The sequence below is a fragment of the Macrosteles quadrilineatus genome, unplaced genomic scaffold (genome assembly GCF_028750875.1).
Source record: "Macrosteles quadrilineatus isolate MER2022 unplaced genomic scaffold, UCM_ALF_1.0 Scaffold_8__2_contigs__length_117827958, whole genome shotgun sequence".
NCBI lineage: Eukaryota > Metazoa > Arthropoda > Insecta > Hemiptera > Cicadellidae > Macrosteles > Macrosteles quadrilineatus.
In genome coordinates this window covers 45,392,223-45,413,740 of record NW_026542601.1, presented here as the reverse complement: position 1 = coordinate 45,413,740, position 21,518 = coordinate 45,392,223, and the positions used below count along the sequence as shown (strand labels likewise).

The 21,518-nt window shown below is 35.3% G+C and overlaps 1 protein-coding gene across 1 annotated transcript in view; it reads right to left on the bottom strand.

Annotated features, from left to right (window-relative positions):
* The window catches only part of LOC129000115 (golgin subfamily A member 1-like), a 42,210-nt gene that overhangs the window by 11,826 nt on the left and 8,866 nt on the right, over positions 1–21,518 (bottom strand). The window contains exons 3-6 of the mRNA XM_054427016.1: positions 20,827–21,055; positions 19,935–20,023; positions 15,849–15,977; positions 3,518–3,698 (exon numbers count right to left, since the gene is read on the bottom strand). Of these exons, the coding sequence (XP_054282991.1) occupies positions 3,518–3,698; positions 15,849–15,977; positions 19,935–20,023; positions 20,827–21,055 (628 nt within the window). The remainder of the gene's footprint in view (positions 1–3,517; positions 3,699–15,848; positions 15,978–19,934; positions 20,024–20,826; positions 21,056–21,518) is intronic.

Here is a 21,518-nt window from a genome sequence, read left to right as displayed (position 1 = left end):
CAAAACTCAACAACAATTTATACACAAAGAATCTCTGGTTCCTGAACTGGATGATGCCTAGTTTATTTAATTTCATTTACGGTTACACTATTACACTATATTAACACAATAATTCAACATACATAAACTAATGGTTAATGGTTTTTTTGTGGTTTGGGGAGCGAGCTGGTGTAGTGGTTAGAGCGCGGGACTTCAGTCCCTGAGGTCCCGGGTTCGATCCCCGCCAAGTCACCAATGGATTGTACCCCCCAGACCCCCCGGTTGGCGCCTTCGGGCTGGTCAAGGTTTACGCCCTAATAGAGTACCCAGTCCGCCCCTGATCTTGATAGGTACTCTCGTTTTCCAGGAGAAGATAGCATAAAATGCCATCTTGAGTGTTACAGACAGAGGGAAAGACAGACAGACAGACAGACAGAAATTGAGATAAGACTCGTTTCTGCTTATTTAATGTATAAGACGTAAAAATAACCTAAAAATATATAATTCTGAGCAATGTACAGACAAAATTCTAATTTTAATTATATAGATTTTACAAAACATAGTTAAAAATCTTAGCATGCTCGTATACCCAAAGAGCACTCAATGACAAGTTGCAGTTGAACCTCTATAAGACGAATTTCAAGGGGTGGGGGAAAAATTTGTATTATCGAGGTATTCTTAATGAAGAGGTTCGTTTTATCGAGGTTTAATACTGCCGTTATTTGTCTTATAGAGGTTTCTCTTCTGCACAGGTGCCAAACAATGACGGAGGAAGAAATAGGGATGAGTGGGGGTTTCATGTTGAGACAAGCTTCTGTTTATTTTGAAAACTACGTACTATGGAGGTTAAGATCATGATAAGTTTGTTTTTAGAGGTCACATTCGTCTTGTAAAGGTTTTTTGCTAATAATATTCGTTGTATGGAGGTTAATCAGTCCTAGCCCATGTTACAAACAAATTCGTGTTATGGAGGGGTTTTTTAACCTAATTACTACGTTGTATAGAGGTGTTTTTAGCATTGACCTTTATGAAAGTTTTAAGGGGATTTTAAAAAATTTGTCTGATTAAAGAATTTGTTTTACCGTGGTTTGTACAAACGAGGTTTGGCTGTACTCTATAACATTTTAAAGATTACATTACTTTTTTGCTTTGATCGGACACTAAACGTTTTGGGGAGGCAAACGTTTTGGGGAGGCTTTTATCATTGTGGGCACAGAAAACATACTACTATAACCCAGAATGCCAACCGCATGGTAAAAAGCATTAAGTGTTTTGAGAGCGCTTTACCTGTCAATTCGTAGGCAGCGCCACCAGCGTTGCTATGCACTCAGCATAGCAACGCTGGTACAAGGGTATCACTCAGCATAGCAACGCTGGTGGCGCTGCCTACGAATTGACAGGAAAAGCTCTTTTAAAACACTTAATGCTTTTTACCATGCGGTTGGCATTCTGGGTTATAGTAGTATGTTTTCTGGGTTGTGGGTTAGGGCAAAGTGTCTAAGTTTTGCGTGTTTAATAAAAAAAAATCATTTTCAAGTTAAGTAGGTATTAAGTTGTTATCTGCTTGTTAACACAAAGAATGTTCAAATTGTTATAAAGTCATTGAGTGTAAGTTATTAATGTATCAGTATGAATACATAAAATTATACTTGCATTCTTATCTCAACAACAGCAGTATCTATGCTGAATTCATTTTGCAAGTCACGCATAAAACATTAACACTTTTTGGTTGATAAGGATGATAACATCATGCATAATGGATGATAAGGATGGTTTAATATGTGTACTGTATATTAACCTACCTTAAAAGTACCTCCAGCATAACTCCGGCTAAAGCGTCGCCTACAGGACCGGGACCGTGGAAAGAACAATGAAAAGGTCGAATGATGTGAGGAGAAGCATGTTCAAGATCGTCAAAGTCAATTATGATGTTTTCCACATGGATATCTATTTCAGTTTCCAAAAACACTATTTCCCATCTTCCTCGTCCTATCTTCACATCCTAAGGCAATAGGCTCTTTAGCCTTTTTTTGTCCTAGGATGCTAGGCACAAGCCCAAAATTGTTTTTCACATTACTTCAGGCTAGACTTAGGCGTTGCGGCAATAACACTTAGATAAAATCCATTGGTAATTTGGTGGGATTTGAACCTGGGATCTCAGGAACCAAAGTCCTGCCCTCTAACCACTAGATCAGCTCGCTCCTCAATATGCTCTAGCCTGGGACCAATTTACACATTACTTCAGGCTAGGCCTGAAGGATCGTGGCAGTATCACATTGCTAAAAACAAACTGGTGATTGGTGGGATTTGAACCCAGGACCTTGTGGTCTGAAGCTCCTTGCTGTACCATTAGACCAGCTCGCTCTCAACCAAAATCAATCCTACTATCCTACTAATATTATAAATGAGAAAGTTTAGATGTATGGATGTATGGATGTATGGATGTATGTTTGTGACAAGTGAACGTGAAAAATACTGGTCGGATTGGGCTTAAATTTGGCATGATGATAGCTCATATTCCCGATTAACATATAGGCATATTTTTATTTCAAAAATCCTTTCGGGCTCCGCCCCAGTGGCTCTGGAGTTTCCCATGTTAACCTTATGAGAAATGGAATTATTGAATCTTAACAGCTGTTTCAATTAAACAAGTTGGTTATGTTCTGTGATGTTCAATAGCATTAAAGTTACAAGGATTACCAACAGGGTGCAGCACTGTTATTTCTTTTACATTTATGACAACAGCTAATTTGCAACCAAAAGGTGAGTGAGCGTAGCGAACGAACTTCAACCTGGAGGCGAGTTAGCGTAGCGAACGAGCTAACCTGAAGGCAAGTGAGCGTAGCGAACAAACTTCAACCAGGACGTGATTGAGCCATGCGAACGAGATAATCTTGAAAATGAAGAAGTTAAACGGGGCAAAGCCCGCGGGATACAGCTAGTAATATTATAAATGAGAAAGTTTGGATGTATGTATGGATGTATGTATGTTTGTGACAAGTGAACGCATTAACCACTGGACGGATTTTGCTGAAATTTGGCATGATGATAGCTCACATTCCCGATTAACATATAGGCATATTCTTATCTCAAAAATCCTTTCGGGCTCCGCCCCAGTGGCTCTATAGTTCCCCATGTTAACCTTATGAGTATTCATATTAAAAGGGAATTAAATAATTTAGTCAGCTGTTTCAACTAAAAAGTTGGTTCTATGATATGCAAAAGCATTAAAAACTTACAAGGATTACCAACAGGGTGCAGCACTATTATTTTTTTTTTAATTTATGACAACAGCTAATTTGCAACCAAAAGGTGAGTGAGCGTAGCGAACGAACTTCATCCTGGAGGTGAGTTAGCGTAGCGAACGAGCTAACCTGAATGCAAGTGAGCGCAGCTCCAACCTAAAGGTGAGTGAGCGTAGCGAACAAACTTCAACCAGGACGTGATTGAGCCATGCGAACGAGCTCACTTATGAAGTAAAACGGGGCAAAGCCCGCGGGTACAGCTAGTAGTAATATAACTATACTTTCAATCTCACCTTGTACACGTTCGTCGACTGTCAGTTTGAAGCCCAGCGCAATACACTCCGCCTGACTACGTTTGTTCAACACTTCAACTCGTTTCTCTAGATGCCGCACCTGCTCCTCGCTTTGAGCTAATTTGCTGGACAATGCCCACTGCTCCTTCTCTGACGTATGTCGCAAACATTCTATGTCATCCTACAACCAAGCGGAACATTTATTATCTCTGTCTTAGGTTAGGTTGGGTTAGGCAGTAAATTAGTACAACTATTGACTTGAGGCTACGGAAGTACTGTAGAGGTTCCATCTAAACGGATCAGCTGTAGCCGAATGTTTTATCTTTGACTAGACATATTATCCTTATGTTAAAGTTGTCATCAGTAGTTTTTTTTTATCAAAATTGCCGTAGTTTATATGAGCCAATAAGTCAAACTGACTTATTGTGAGCTATAAAAACTGTTATGACCCATAAACTAAGCTAGCAACAAAAAAGATAGAAAATCAAAATTTAAACACTAGCACATTCTATGTGGTGGTTGTGCTCACACAACTAAGTTCTTTATTTAATAAATAATTGGGAACAGCTTGTCCATACAGATCCAATAGTCAGTACCCAGTATCCAATAAATGGTTTTATCCAAAAAAAAATGTATTTGAAGAGCCACAAAGTGTGTTCCATTATATAAGTATTACCGTTGTTTACTAGTTGTCAAGAATATCATGTCAGGAATACTAATGCGAAACTTAAATCCAACCCAAGCTGTGCAACGCAACCAGACTGACGATTTAAAAAATTACACCAAACTTGATTGAAGCAACAATCATCAGGGGTAAGTTTAAAGGAGAAATAGTCTTAATCCCAAGAATACCGATGATTTAATCCGAATTACCATTTGAATTCAAGCGACTACAATTTCCTTTGCTTCTTGCTTTCGCAATCACCATTATAAGTCACAAGGGCAATCCCTGACTATCGCCGGTGTAAATTTAGAAAATGCATGCTTTTCACACGGACAGCTGTATGTTGCGTGCTCACGTAGTGGTAGGTACTCTTAAAAACTTATATATTTATACACCTAATGAAAAAACAAAAAACATTGTCTCTCCACTGGCAATTAAGTAAAATAAATATTCTATTTTTGTTTTTGGTATACATTTTTATTATTTATCGTAAATAGCAAATTACCATTTAAAATAATAGTTGTTAGCGCAGCAACGCACGCCGGTTAACTGATAGTATAGTATTATTATAAAAATTAAACAATATTGTAAACATTTTTGTACATAGTTAACATTATGTAATTTGTAAATATTTTTGGCTGAACAAATGATATTTTGATTTGATTTGATTGTTTGATACTATTGGCATTAGTTTACTTTAAGTTGTCCCTTTGATTTTGCTTGGTTAAAAATTTTGTTTATTCGACATAATGCACACTGTCGCTAAATGTGACTCATAGAAAAACTGGCAACAAATTTAACATAGGAATTTCTTCATGGGGACTATTTCTTTATGTAGTCAAATGTTTAACCTATCAGGTGCTTCATGGTAAGAAAGATAGAGTCCATTATCTATGGGAAATGAGTAAACTATGAAAGTATACTAAACAATAAAAGCAATACATCTGTAAGAACTGAACAGCACATGATAAACAGGTGAGGACTTATTTTGGAAAATATGGTGCGATTATGTGAGTCATACACAAAAAGTCTGTCCAAAGTCAGAACCAAACAGAATGGAACTCATTGGAGCCTACTGTACCTGGCAGATGAAAAATGGAATAAATTAACATACAATTTCCAAGAAGAAAACTACAGTGTTTATTTGAATCTAATCATTAAAATTATTCTACTGATCTAATCTTTCAAACCAATTAAAATTTACACTCTTCCAAAAAAATTGCTCTTCAGTACATTGTACAATATGATTGGCTGATTCACATTAATCCATCCAATTTCTAACAAACTAAGAAAACTATTCAGAAATGCATCATCATTCAATTATGAAACCACGTTATGAAGTCAAATGTGTTCAGTAAAGAGCCACAAAAACCTCTTGCTCACTACTACAACAAATTACTCATACTAAACCTACAGTACATGAAAACATGTTTACAAATTGAGATTGACAAGGATAATTAAACGGACACGGTGCAACTGCGCACATGATTAAGAAATTAGTAAGCGGATTAGTTTTGGGACCCGGGGAGATGGTCGTGCTGCGCACGTTTACCCTAAAGCCGATTATGCACGGTTGATCGCACCTTGACCAGTGCTGTAGGACTTTTGTCACTCTTGGTCAGTATTGGTTAAACGTTGAATTGGATTGTATTACAACATGTAAATAAGTGTATTATATTTTAATTGATATTTTTTATTTAATTTCTAAAAGAAATTTAATTTGTTTGACAAGATTTTGATAATGCCAACATGATTGTTAATCTGGCTCAATAAATGACTTTGGCCCAGAATAAAGTGTGGTTATATAAGGTTGGGAATGCATATTATATGAGTTGACAATAGGGCACCTACTAAAGATAAGCCACCTCTGAGGAAGACAGTTTCGTGTTGTAAATGGTAAGGACTGCAAAGATTTTTCTCAACACCTTAGTAAAATGTTTAGCATCAGGCACCGAGAAATGCCTTAAATCCCCCGAAACCTTTGACTATGCGAATTTCTGTTTGCCTGGTTAGCCTATATTTCCACTAAAAGGTTCCTTAAATTGTCAGATTTTTAGCTATTAAAAACATCAATTTTAATGAGTACTTAGGATTTCTGCTGCGGAAACGTAAAAAGAAGTGTTTTTTTATCGAAATTTAAAAAATATTAGTGTAAAAAAATGCCAAAGTTTATCGACATATATCCTTAAACAAGCAAACTACATACTTCATATGAATAACATGGGAATTATATTTGCACATTTTTTTATTTTCTCCGTGACCGTTGGACACACAACAACAGTTCAACAAACTAAATTATTCCCTTTTTTTATTATTCCCTCTATAAAATTTCATTCAAGGAAATCTTATGTTTTAATATTAAAAAATGGGGAGAACATATTTTTCCCTCATAAATCCCCCCATTAATCCCCGTTCCCAAAGTCCGATCTTCCTCGTTCACAACTAGTTCAAAAAACGTAGGTTTACACTTTTTTACAAATTTCGTAAAAAAACTGATCATTTTTGCTTGATTTATCGTGCCAACGGACACATAAATATATACACACATAAATACGTACAGTATACAGTATATGTATAATCTAAACGGAGGGTGTTACCAACAAAGGGGTTGGCCTATGGGAACCACAAAACGAAAAAGCAAATTTGTCCCGGGTCTACGTCGTATCACGAGCCCTACGGTAATAGCTTATCCCCTATATGGAAAATTCGCTATACTGGCCTGCATACAGGGTGATTGGTACTCAGGGTGACAAAAATTTTTTGGTGTAAGTACAAAGTAAATTAAGTGTGATGATGCATATCAAATGTTCCAAGTCTCAAAATTAGCTCCCCAAAAAATTATTTTATGTTTTCCAAAAATAACCATGCTTTTAAACTTAATACAGCGATTTTTCAATTACCTGTATATAAATTTGAGTAGATAATGTCATTTTTGTGTTCTACATTAAATTTTGAACAAGAATAATGGAAAATGACGGAGGCCATAAGTGTGATCTCATCATCACACTTAATTTAATTTGTACTTACACCAAAAAAATTTGTCACACTGAGTACAAATCACCCTGTATAGTCCTATAGCAAATATCTATCACTATGTCCTTATTTTGATTCGAGTAAAGTCTTGGCAGACAAAGATTTTTAAAATTGCTTAAAGAAATGGTTTTAACGATTATTTTAAACTTTTGCAAATATCCTTTGTTTTGAAGTTCATTTTTGATGATGGTGATGTAGAACATTTGGTTGATGTAGTTTAAAGGTTTATTGTGGACATTTTCCATCGCGATGGAAAAATACAACGCATAAATGTTAGTATAGGGCTCTGCAATCTGAATCCGCCCTCAGATTGCAGATAGATCTCGAAACGATTTGTATTGTATTTTACCATTGTGATAGAAAATTTCCGCAATAAACCTGATTAGGTAATATATTTCAAACAAATTTGTATATAACATTTTATTTTAAAAATGTATGGTGGAATATTTTTAGGGAAAATGGTGTTTAGTTCAAACTTATAGTTATACTGTAATATTTTCTACATTAGCCTTGTGGGTTACACTGTTGGTCAAGGAAAACACAAGAAATATACAAAAAAAGAATGAAGAGTCTGCCCCATGGTATGGGTAATAACAAAATCAACGGGACTAACCTTAGTTGTATTAAATATTAAATACAAGATATCTCATACGGGATATTTCTTTATCCTACACGTGCTACCCAAAAAATTAAATTACTTAAAAGTAAAATAAATATCATGATCTTTGGACAATGCAATGTATGTTTTTTATAAATTCAACAAACATTAATCATAATGAAAACTCATAAGACCTATATGGTGATTACGTCACACTATTGAATCACACTTTTAGGCCTACATTAGTTTAAGCCTTTACATTTTACTTTAAGCTTAACATTTTGTACAACAAAAACTATCTACGCACATTTAAATGTTAATTACAGCAGTCATTATTTACACATTATATAGGCCTGTATGTTATTTTACATTATGCGGTGAAAACATAATTTTTGTTTTACTGATAGGACGCATGTATTAAAAAAATACAAAATAATATAAATATGATATTTAATAAAATATAGGACCAATAGATTTAAAATACGCCACAATTGAAATTTGCAGAAAAATCTGATCGATAGACTTTACGGGGCTGAAGGAATTTGGGGTTAGTTGTCAGTTAAGTATGTACGCATGCAGGCTTGAGATAGGTGTGGCATACCGAGGTATGAGTAACTCGGTAATCCAAAGATCGTTAACCCTCATTTTTTGGATTTCCCTATTACCGATGGCACTGCCCTCTGTTGTGGAATCTTTCAGCCCTTCTGCACCACCACTCAGTTCTCAGTTGTGTTTACCAGTTGGTGGTGGCAAGTATTCGTAGTCTTAGATACCGGTAGTGCGGCAGTGCGCAAGTGACAGCATGTATTCTATGTTGAGTCAACGAGGGAAAAAGCTAGTTGTTCATAAGGATTTTAAGTTTCGTAAGTGTAAAATGACTGAGTCCGGGCAGCGGTGGCGGTGTTCTAAGAAAACGTGTAACGCGGCAATCTATACGGACGACTCTGCTGATGTGCTTTTGAAGGAAACCGGCGACCACAACCATGAGCCATGCCATAATCTTCACAGAGAGTTCATATCAAATGCCGTTAAAAGGAAAGCTAGTGAAGTGTTATTTGAACCTCCCATGAAAGTGATCAGAAGAGAAATATCTGCGGCACCCGAGGCTTTGATGAAGAAGATCGAGCGGGACGATGTTGACAGAGTGCGGAGGAACCTAAGCTGCGCTAAGAGAAGCCTTCTTCCACCTCTTCCAAAGAACATCGATGACGTCCACGCTTCACTTAATAGTATGGAGATCAAGACTACCCAGGGTGAGAACTTGTTACTAATAAATGACTGTACTGAGCATATTATTGCATTTGCTACGAACAGAAACGTAGAATACTTAAAAACGGTTGACCACATTTTTATGGACGGAACATTTAGCTATGCACCTAAACATTTTTACCAAATGTTTACCATCCACAGTGTTGAAAATGGCAACTATGTACCCTTGATATTTTGTCTACTTCCGGACAAAAAAGAGCTTACCTACAAAGCACTTTTCAAACTGTTGTGTGAAAAATTTCAAGAACAGGGCTTTCTATTTACTCCTAAGCAAATCACCGTCGACTTCGAAGTGGCAATACACACAGCTATTAAATTCACTTGGCCAACAGCTGTGCTCATAGGGTGTAGGTTTCACCTAACGCAAGCCTGGTGGAGGAAAATTCAACAACTTGGACTCAGCAAAGAATACAGGAGTGAGCCTCAAACGGAAAGTGGAAAATGGCTGCATTGGGTTTTTGGTTTATCCATGTTGGATGCGACTGAAGTGGAGGCAGGATTTGTTGAAGACCTCATGTCGATACAACCTCGGTTAGTTGAAGCTTTCTCGGACTATCTCGTAGAAAATTACATCGATAGCGAGTCTACCTTCCCTCCAAGTATCTGGGCATCTTCGTCGGTGACATCGGAGAGAACGACGAATGCATGTGAATCGTTCCATGCCAAGTTTTCACGAAACTTTACACACCCTCACCCGAACATCTTCATTTTTGTGGAGGCTATCAAAGAGGTTCAAATCGATACCAGCATAGGTATAAGGAGCTCCAAAACGCCCAGAAAAATTACGAATTACCAATACAAGAAGCGTCTTCAATACATGGAGTCTCTGTGTCAAAGGTACAGAACTGGCGCAATATCAAGGTTACATTTCATTCAATGTGCTTCCTACCAGTACAAGAAAAACTAGGATAAGATCCTTAACAACATAATGTAAAATAAGATGTATATAGTCTGTTACGATATTTTTTTTTAATACATCGTAAATCACATGTGACTTATGTACGCGCACTTGTATGCCGTTGTAGGAATATGAACTTATGACAAGGCGGCATAGGTAAATTTGGAAGTACTGTAATATGTATGTAATCTGTTTTAGGCGATAATATTTGTTTTAACAAATTAATATGATAAATCATTAATATAAAATGTATATAGTAGCTTTAATGTATATGTTTTAAATTACAGTACGGTTACATATTAACATGGCAGCATGAGTAAAAGGCCTCTCTATTATTAAATAATTTACAATAACTTGTACACAATCTGTTTACAATAATGTTTGTTTGTTTATTGGCTGAAACTAATTTTAAAAATCCCATTTTTTATAGTTATATACTGTCTTGAACATTTTTTATGTATATATTACCTTGAATGTATAGTTATCACATTGAGAAAGCCGCTTATTATATTATAATAGTGTTCATTGTACAAAATGTATGTATTTACTTGAGAATTTGTATATATTATTATTAGCATGTTGACAAAGCCGCAAGGCCACTTTATAGTAATGTTTGTTTAAAAATTTATGTTGTAAATTTATTGTACAAATGTATGTATTTACTTGAGAATTTGTATATATTATTATTAACATGTTGACAAAGCCACAAGGCCACTTTATAGTAATGTTTGTTTTAAAATTTATGTTGTAAATTTATTGTACAAAATGTATGTATTTACTTGAGAATTTGTATATATTATTATTAACATGTTGACAAAGCCGCGAGGCCGCTTTATAATAATGTTTGTTTTAAAATTTATGTTGTAAATTTATTGTACAAAATGTATGTATTTACTTGAGAATGTATATATTATAATAAACAAATTAAAAAGCCAGAAGGCCGCTTATTATACCGAACGAATTGATCTGTGTTCTTAATTGGGTCAGTTTGTTTTGTATGTGAGCGGTTAATCATATTCGACGGTGTTTGGACGGTTCGTGGGTTGTTCGGCCTACTTGGTGAGTGAACTCCATTTTTGTATAAGTTTAATAGTATCGGTCTTGTCATCCTTTTATGTTTATTCCATGAAAGTTGGGTTTTATTACAATCGCACAAAGCTTGACCAACCATTATGGGTAGATAAGGATAAACATGGAGATATTAATTGTAGAATTGTAAATATTTCCATACCTACTGAAATATTTAATTTGTTTATTAAGCAGTATATATATATTTTTAGAATGATTAAGTGCAAGAGGTGGCCGTATAACCCGCAGGTGTATGGTTTACAAGCTCACAAGCTATCTGACGTGACATTTTTGCAGAACAATAGTGCGCAGTCTGTAGACTACCCTCGACGGAGCCGTGTGCGCAGCACGACCAATTAGTTAGGGTAATCCCTCAATTCTGAGAACGAAGTGCGCAGCTCAACATCACCCAATTAAACAAAATACTTTTATGGGATTCCTTGTTCTTTTTCAGTATGATTTTTGTAATTATAGAAAATAACTACAGTACACTCTCTATTATCCGAGCCCCGGTTATCCGAGCACTAGGGTTATCCGAGGTCGTTTCTGGCCTAAATATATATTTTTATTTTCAGTAGGAAAACATTAATTAGGCTTAAGCTGGGTTTTCCTAGGCGCGGAGTCGGCGAGCGGAGAGAGGAACGCGGAGAGCGGAATTGAAATTAACATGGCATTCCGCTCCGCTTCTAGGAAAACAGTAACATTAAACTGCCTAAGAAGAGTGGAGTCCGCTCTCCGCGTTCCTCTCTCCGCTCGCCGACTACGCGCCTAGGAAAACCCAGCTTTATAGTATGTTTCTATTTTATTTATTTTGTAATTATTTTGTTTGTGTTGTCTGCATAACATAAACAATAGCAGTGTCTGTCAGTCTTTTTCATTCAGTGTATTGATGTAGACGTGATTGTGTCAAGTTATAGATGAGGTCAAACTTCAAACAAAATTTAATTTTATACACTTTAAACTAGACAGATACACCTTAGTGTTTTGTTTTGAATAATGTAGGGTATTGGTTTATCATTATTCTAAACTGTGTTTAAAGTGTTTCCAGACGATTAAAGAAGTGTTGAACATATATGTTGTATTATTCTTTTTTTGAACATTGAACAATTCTACGTTATTTTGAAAACACATTTCACAATAAGGTACTGTAACCCTAACCTCTAATTCTAAGACACCTCCGTGTTATCTGAGATTCTCGGTAACCGAGGTAGTCTGGGTCCCAACAACCTCGGTTAATTGGGAGTGTACTCTATGGGATTAATGTAAAAATTCTAACCTAATAAAGAGATGAAGATGTCCCCAGCCACACAAAAGGTAAGTCCAAACAAATTAGGATTGTTCGTGCTCAAATTCAATCTTACCACTAAATTATCGCGTCTAGTACCTAAATATAAAATCATGTTATAAAAATAATTACAGAAAATACATCCTCTTCCTTGAGGTTAGTGAAGGTCAACTGATAGTTTTGTGGATGGTAAGTAAAATTAGGTAGCGGCAACTTACTAAAACTAGGCTAATATTCTAAAAAACAAATATTTAATGTTTTCCCGACAGCTTAAACGGTCTTACTTGTTTCCAAAAGTGTAATCACTTATGTTTATAGCAGTGCTCATTATTGAGAGTTATTTGTCACCGAGAAGTGAACAGAGATATTAATTTTACAAAAGATTTTGCCAAAGTATTTAGCTTGATGATGAGAACTTATTACTAACCATATTTTAAAAATTCAAATGACTACACCAAATATTAGTTTAGTGAGTGATGATGATTACTTAATTCTTTATCCGTAAAACTAAAAACTGATATTGTATAGGCCTATACAAAATCATACTAACAAGTTAACAACAATTAATGGAAGTTACAAAAGAAAACACTGCAAAGAGGATTGAAATATGTTATTTTGTGCATACGATTTATAAGCAATGAACACTAAAACGCCAGCAGCCCTACTTTGCTCAGTTTTATTGGACTATCTTAGGAGTTTTAGTAGATAAAGAAAAAAAAATATATTTTTAGTAACTAAGAAAAATTAATAATACAGTAAGATTTTTTTGAAAAAATATTAATTTTTTATTATGGAACATGATATATTACAAAAACTTTACAAACAGCCAACACAAAATCCACCAACAATCATGCACCCGCAATCATGCAGTTAAGAAGCAAATTGAGTAAATCATTCGGTAGCAAAAAAAGCCATCCTACCTTCAATCACTTCATAACACTGTCTTCTTTCTTCAATATATCTTCAATCATAAAAACTGAGCTGCATGTTGAAAAGTATCTGTTCAGAGGTGCAAAAAACAACGCAATAAAGTGGAAGCAAACAGCAAAAAAAAATGTGAACAGCTGATTTGGGAAAGGATCACTCTGTGCTTAAACATTTAACTGACACAAAAACTTAATTCATACATAGAAACAACAAGGATCAAACACAAAAAGATTCACCTAATAACAACTAAGAATATAACTAACATTCGACAACCAAGACTTTTGGGATTGAAAAATAGGTAAAATAATATTGCAACAAGATAAGTACATTGATGGGATCATAATGAAACTACATAGGGTGTGCTACAATTAATAAACGAACCTACAATTAATTGCTAGAGTAGTAAGAAATAATACTGTCCATACCCATTTGGTAAATTAAATAAACACTTCTGAGAGTTGTTAAAAATTAATATTTTATTAGTATTTTAACTAAACAAATCTCAAAAACAGGTTGTGGGGGAATGTTCCTGAAAAGATTGCATGCAGGTTTTGTTTACGTGTTTCAAACATAGCTTTAGACCACTTGCCATTAATTGACTAATTGACTAATAATACTATGAAAATTAAAGGAACAAACGGTTAAGTGAAATAGTTCTGGTTTGTGACCTCCGTTGCAGCTCTCATAATGCAGTTTTCACTTTAGGAACTCTCATTAAGTCGTTTTCATTAGGTTATTTTCATTGGTTGGTTCTTTTCAGGAAAGCCCGTTTTAGTCATGTCAATGTTATTTTTGTTAACAATTTAAACCCTCCTGAGTATAGCTATAGGACATTAGTTTGTTGAATCTAACCTGCGAGCTCTAGTGTGCTTATAGCGACACTTGTCCCGTTCGGCGGTGGCAACTCAGTTGGCTAAGGTGTTGCATTGACAAATGTATTGTTGTCAATGATGTAAAGAACTACTGGATTGCGCTTTCAGTGGCATAGCGGGCACCGTTTTTGGTCTAGCTTTATGTCTGTGTTGCTTCTTACAGAAAATAACACTTGTGAAAACTTTAAAAAACTACACATTCACTATATTTGATTTTTGTTATTTTTAGACAACTGATGGTGCTAGTTCCAAATTATACATGGTAAAATAGTCAGTAATAGAAAATAAAGGCTAAAATAAATAAAATAAAATAAAATAAATAAAATTTGTAATTTCAAACCCATCAGTAAACAAAAACATATTACACATTAAAAATTTCTGAATAGATAAATTTGTTGAGTTTTTATTATGTAAATCTATGTTTGACAAAAACGCGATACTTTTATCTTTCACTGTTTTGTTACCTATTTTGTGAGATAGGTACATTCTCATCACACAGTGAATGAAAAAAAGTATCGCGTTTACGTCAAACAGGTCTGCTGGTCTGCGGCAAAAACTTAATAAAATTATTCTAGGCTTATTCACAAATGTTTAATATGTAATATATTTTCATTTAATAAAATAGGTATGCAATTAAAAATATTGTACTTTGTCTCATTTATTTGGAGTTACTTATTATTTTACCATGTACAATTTGGAACTAGCAATAAATTTAAAAACATCTAAAATCAAGTTTAGTGAATGTGCAGTTTTAAAGAATTCAAAAAGGTTGTTTTCAACAAGAAACAAAACAGACATGAAGCTTTGAAAAGTAAAAAGAGTTTAACAAGCTTTAGTAAGAGTAAGATATTATCTGGGTATATGTCAAGATACCAGCAACTAAAAAGGTGCGTTTTATAATGAGTGAATGGGCTGCGTCGGCTTCTGCCAGTATGGAATGGGGGGAGCTAAACCGCGCGGCCAACACTGAGCCAGCGATGAGTTGTTTATATTGTTGATTGTTGTGGTCTATGGGCAGGTTTAAATCCCGTACATGTGCAATCCATATAAAGCTTGGTTATATGTGGCTTAGCTGGAGTGGAGGGCCAGCCTCAAATAAACAATGTTCGGCTTGGGTGGAGGTTGATGGCATTTAGTGAGATTAACAGGGATTGCACACAACATCTGTTTTGCTCTTTTTTCATTAGTTAGAAGGAGGACACATATTTTTATTTTTTGACTCTTGTTTTGGTAAGATATGGGAAATATTGTGTCAAATTAATATGATAAAAGACATAAACGGACATAAGCTAGAAAAATAATTAATGGAGAAATAAAAAACATGATTATTCTGGCTTTAATTGATTCATATTAAATCATAATTTGGTATCAAAAGGATTAGTACTCTCACACAAACCGGAGTTAGGTGAATCTCAAAAATGTAACCTTAGATGAGCAATTCTGAGCACTGTGCTAATATCCCATAAATTAATTAAAAGTCTGCTTTATAAGTTAATATATCAAATCCCCACTGCTTAAAAACAAAAAATAAACCCAAGGATACACACTTATTAGCAATATAAACAGCAAAATCAATCGCTACAAAATTTTTGGTGAAGCACAGGTTTGGGATTTTTAAGCAAATTAAAATCAAAGGGGAATCGATATGCAAGCAGCCTTATTGCTTGGAAACAAGCTTTGGTAGCAAAGGAAACATTTAGTTGGCAGATTAACTTACTTGGAAGTTGCTGACTTGTTCTTCGAAAGGTCTTAATCTTTTAACTTCAGCTCGAAGCGTGCTTAGTTGGCTGTTTGCTTCTTTCAAAGCTGTTGCGTTTTCTGAATTTTCTTGTTCTTTGGCTAGTAACTGAAAAGATTACGGTACAATAATGTATAATTTCATCATAAAAAATATATTACTCAGTAGTTAAATATTTAGTAAGAAGTGATTAACCCTTTTAGTGCTACAGCGTCGCTGACAGTGACATGATGAAAAGTGCTAGAGGATTTTGACCAAATAAGCAAGCTTTTAGAAAAAAACTCTTATCTCCCTTATTTATTTATATTTTTTTACAGTTTTTTTTTTGTTTTTTACAAAAATGAATGCACTAAACAATATTGCTTCATCTGTTACATTTTAGGTTCACCAAAAAAATTTATTTTACAAAATAATAAAATCTCATTTTACGAAGAAAAAAAAAAAAAGTTTGATATGAAATAAGTTCTGTTGGATTTTTTTTTAAATGGTTATATGTTTTATCACTGTAAAAAGAATACTTTTGTGATCATTTTGATAAAAAAATTATGCATTTACACATCATACAATGTTTTTTAGAACATAAAACAAATGTCATGACATTTTACGGAAAACCCGAAGCACCATCAAAATGTTTTATAACTACCCCATTTGTCAATATAGTTGAATAATGTGACTTTATTTATCACATAACTAAATGTGGTAAAGGATTTTAGTAATTTTGTTAGTGATATAGGTGTATTGCCATGAAAAGATCTATGATGAAATGATAAATTTGATTTACCGACATTTTATTTTCTAAGTTTTACATGAAATAAAACTAGTTAGATAATGTACCAATATTTTTATTTTGCTCTTATTACAAAAAGCATTATTTCATGAATATTTTGGTGAAAAAATTGTCACCCTATGTGTCTAAACTTTTTTTTTATAAATAAAACACACAAAGTGGTAATTGGCGCATATTTACATAATTACATATTGGTACAAATACAGATATAATTCATTGCTAAGGGGGGTATTGTGATTGACAACTTAGCAAAGACAGGCTAATAAACTAAAAAAAACAACTAAATATTAGAAGAAAAAATCTTACCATTTTGAGTAGGCCAGGTCATTTCAGTTTCCATGGTAACGGACGGTCAAATTATCCATGTCTAAAAGTTGTCTTATCCTATGCAACTAAAAATGTATTTACATATTTACAAGTCTTCACTTAGTTCATTAGTCTTTTATGTTTATCAACACCTATGGTGCTGGATGCACTCAGGATGTAGTCCTTTGTCACAGCGCACACACACAAATGCTGATCGGTGTTTGCTATTCTCAGTGCTGCATACCTTGCAGATCCGCAATTTTCTTCCTGGTAACTTTTTCACCCCAAAAAGGTTAGCAGGTCCACCTTGAGGTTGTGGTTGAGCAGGTAGGGTTTGTTGTTTGGTAAGGATCCATTCCTTACCAAGGTCGTGTACCAATGACTGCATGAATTTGATACGGGTCATAGGCTTTACGTTGTTCTGTTTGACATTTTCCTTGTATAATATATATGCGTTCAAAATCATGCGCGAGAATAGACTAAAAACTACTTTCTTCCAAACTTTAACAGTCCTACGCTCATCCATATATGCATACACCATCATGTCAGAGATATCTATTCCCCCCATATATTTATTGTATTCCAAAATGACATCTGGCTTGTTGACAACTTCTTCCCCTACCTGCCTCCTAACTCTACGCCTGACTTCACTGGTTGTTGCCTGAGATGCAGTGGAAATCAACAATACCTGTTTTTTTTGAGTTTTTTTATCTCTAAACCCACACAAAAGAAGAAACCCTTTTTTGAAAAATCTCGTAACACCGACACCAAATTTTGATTTTACTGCGTCAGGTAGGCCCTTACGATTGGATCGAATGGTTGCGGTGTAGTATGTTCCAAGCTCATACAATCGAGATGCAAGGGGGATGGAAGCAAAAAAGTTATCTGTAAAGACATGAAACCCTTTATTTAGGTAATTACCTAAGGTGAGAAGTTTTTTTACTACAACAAATCCTTGGCCGAATTCCTTTTGCTCCTGTTTTTCTTCAGATGGGACACGTGCACCTTTATATACAAAAAAACCCAACACATAATTTGTTACGGAGTCACACAACATCCACACCTTCACTCCCCATCTGTGATGTTGTTTTTTAGGTAAGTACTGTTGTAATACTGTATGTGACTTAGTTCCGATGAGAGACTCGTCAACCGAAAGCTGCTCATGTGGAGTATAATAGTGGCGAAATAAGACGTTTGCGTGGTCTACAAGAGGCTGGAACTTTGCACATGGATCAGGTCTTCTTCGGGCAATGACATCATTGTTCACCAGATGGAAAAACCGTAACAACAGTTGAAACCTATCTCTTGTAAACATTTGTGGAAACCACGGTGTAGCCATTCCGGGGATAGTGGACCAGTAGGAGTATATTGTTGGCTTTCTAATTATGCCCATATTGAAAATGCAAGCAATAAAACCTTTGATCTCTGGAACGCAAGTCGGTAACCACTTCTTGGTTCTAGAGTTATCACTGAACTCAGAACGCTCCAAACATTGTGATGCATATCTATTTGTTTCTCTAACTATGCTGTTTAGAAGCAAAGTTGTGAAAAACAAATTGAAATATGAAACTGGGGGGGAATCTGGTGGTGGCATATGCTTTGGTCCTGGAAGTTCATGGTATGTTACTGGACGAAGTGGGAAATCAACATCAGGTCCAATTTCTTCCCAAATGTCTCCATCCGGTGCATTACCTGGAATTGGGTTTTCATGTGCAATAGGGTCTAGCTGTATGGGCGGGTTCACTATTTGGTTAGGTTCATCTAGGCCTACCATGGCAATAGGGTCTGGCTGTATGGGCGGGTTCACAATTAGGTTAGGTTCATCTAGGCCTACCATGGCAATAGGGTCTGGCTGTATGGGCGGGTTCACAATTAGGTTAGGTTCATCTAGGCCTACCGTGGCAATAGGGTCTGGATATGCGGTCGGGTTCAATATTTCGTCAGGTTCATCGACCATCTCCTCCTCAAAAGTGGATTGGACATTCCTAATCGGACTTATAGGAGGAGAATGGTGAGGATTTCGTCTACGTTTGGAAATGATTTGCTCTAACCTGGATGGTTTTCTCTTTTTGGGCGTCGACGACACAAATTCTTGTGTAGGCCCACTGTCGATCGATTCGTCTGCACTGTCGTCCTCAGAAGATGGTATGTAATCCATGTCTTCGTCAGTATCGTCAGCTTCACTTGGCGAAACCGATTCATCATCTGTCGTAGGTACGTCGTCATCCTCCTCTTCAAAATCGGAAATATTCTGTGTCAATTGGTCACTAAAAGACTGGTCAATTGTTAGTGTCCCAGTGTCATTTGAAGAGATATCACTGATCAAGGCACGAAGCCTTTCCTCGTCCCCGGCAAAGTTATCACGATCCATTGTTTCGAAAAAGTTCACCAATGATCCACATTACAACAACTCGTTTTATAAATAGGCCTAACTCGCAAAACTACACAATATCTATACGAATCTAAAAAAAGAGCACAAACTAACTAGAAAACAAAACTTTATACACAATAAAGTAAATAACTTTGTTTCAAAACAAACAGCGCAAAACGATATGTTATCCGTCGTCAGTCAAAGCGTCACTGCGCACAAAGAAACAAAGAATTGAAATGTAAACAGCTGACCGCTAGCGACAGTAAAAGAGCGAAATGAACCGGCGATCGATAATTTGAAGCTTTTGGAACATACTGACGCATTAACCAGCCAATGCATCCATGGCAACAATGCGTACTATACGAAATACGAATAGTCGCTGTGAGCGACGCTCGCACTTTAGTGTAAAAATACATCGTCGCTGGCAGCGACGCTGTAGCACTAAAAGGGTTAAAAGATTTTTCTCTTAGTACAAACAAACCAATTTTAAGTTAATCAATAACAGATAACCTTTGCAACTACAGGAGATAGTTGTGCAGTTATTATGCTTAAGATAATAATGTAACAGTGTGTAAATCAAACCCAAATATGTTAGACTTACCAGGTGTTTTAACTTGGCTATCTCTTGAGTCTGAAATCCTTCTAACTGATCTTTGTCTTCCTGATATTGATATATTTTCCGTTTGCTTTCTAAAAACAATAATAAGTCACTCTTGTTATATAGGCAAGATGCAAGACATACATTTTTTCATCAAGTGTAGGCCTATAGGTATTTTTTTACTATAGCTGTAATTTTATATGGCTTGATTAGTGGTTGTTGGAACGTTTAGGGTGCACCAATTGAAATAAAAACACAATTGGGGGAAGTTGCCTGATCACAGTCAGGCCACAAATGCATGAGTTGTTTACAACATCCTCATGCAAAACACATTGCCAATTCTTTTATAACATAATAAATATATCACAACAATTATACATTATGGTACCTACATTGTATACACTACAGTTGTTTATCTTGTATATACGAGTTGAAAGCTTATCTCATGAAAGTGGTCCTAGGCTATATCAAAAATTTTACCTATATGTGTTTTATCAACATATCAATAACAAAGCACGCAAGGTGTGTCTGTTACAAATTAATTATGACAACACACATCCTTATTGGTGCTCTCGTGTGTTGACTAAAAGATGTCAACCATCTGTCTAAACATTTAACTTGCATTCAAGTAACTTGTACTGTCTTTAGTAGTCAAAGTAGTTAACTTAAACAACTTGCATGGACAAGCCTACAAGAAGCCTAATAAAAACGAACTTATAATTTTATGAAATATAGTCTACGAAATGAGTTTTTCAGATATTTAGTGTGTTTAACAAATCATTAACAATATTAAAATTATATTTTAAAGCTAATTAGATTACCAACACATAACTATGCTGCAAACTACCCTACAAAACAATTTCCATCAGAAAGAATATTTTCTATACATTCTAACCTTCGGCAATTTTAAGTGCTTCCTTCAGCTCTCTTGTTAGTTTAAGCAAGTCTTCAGTCATTTTTTGTTCCTGTTTTCTCCACTCTATTTCCTTTTCTTCCAACAGTTTTGTCATATCGGCCTCTTTCTTCTCCAGTTTTTTTGTCCACTCTGCATCTCGCTTCTCAAGACGATTTCGCCATTCATCTTCCCGTTTTGATAGCTTGTTTAGTTCTTTAGGAGTTAGACTCTGAAATTGATACAGTCAATTATTTTGAAGTAACTTGACTTTAACAAATTTCCTTGTAGGGAAGTAGCTATTACCGTAGGTCTCATGGTAAGATTTGGACCCGGGACAATTTTACATTTCATTTTGATGTCCCTAGAGACCAAAAACACAATCTGTTCAAATATATATACAGTATATGTGTCCGTTAGCACGATAACTCGAGCAAAAATGATCCGAATTCGATTAAATTAAGTACAAACGTGTAAACCTACGTTTATTCAAACAAGTTTTCGAACCAGCATGATCGGACCATGGGAACGGGGTTTTATGAGAGGATTTATGGGATAAAAATTGGTTTTCTCGTTTCGTTTTTGATCCCTATAACATAAAATCTCCCGATTTTCTCTAGACTATTATGAAGTGCTTAAAAAAACAAATAATTTAGTGTATTGAAGTATTTTTGTATGATTATTGGTTACAGAGA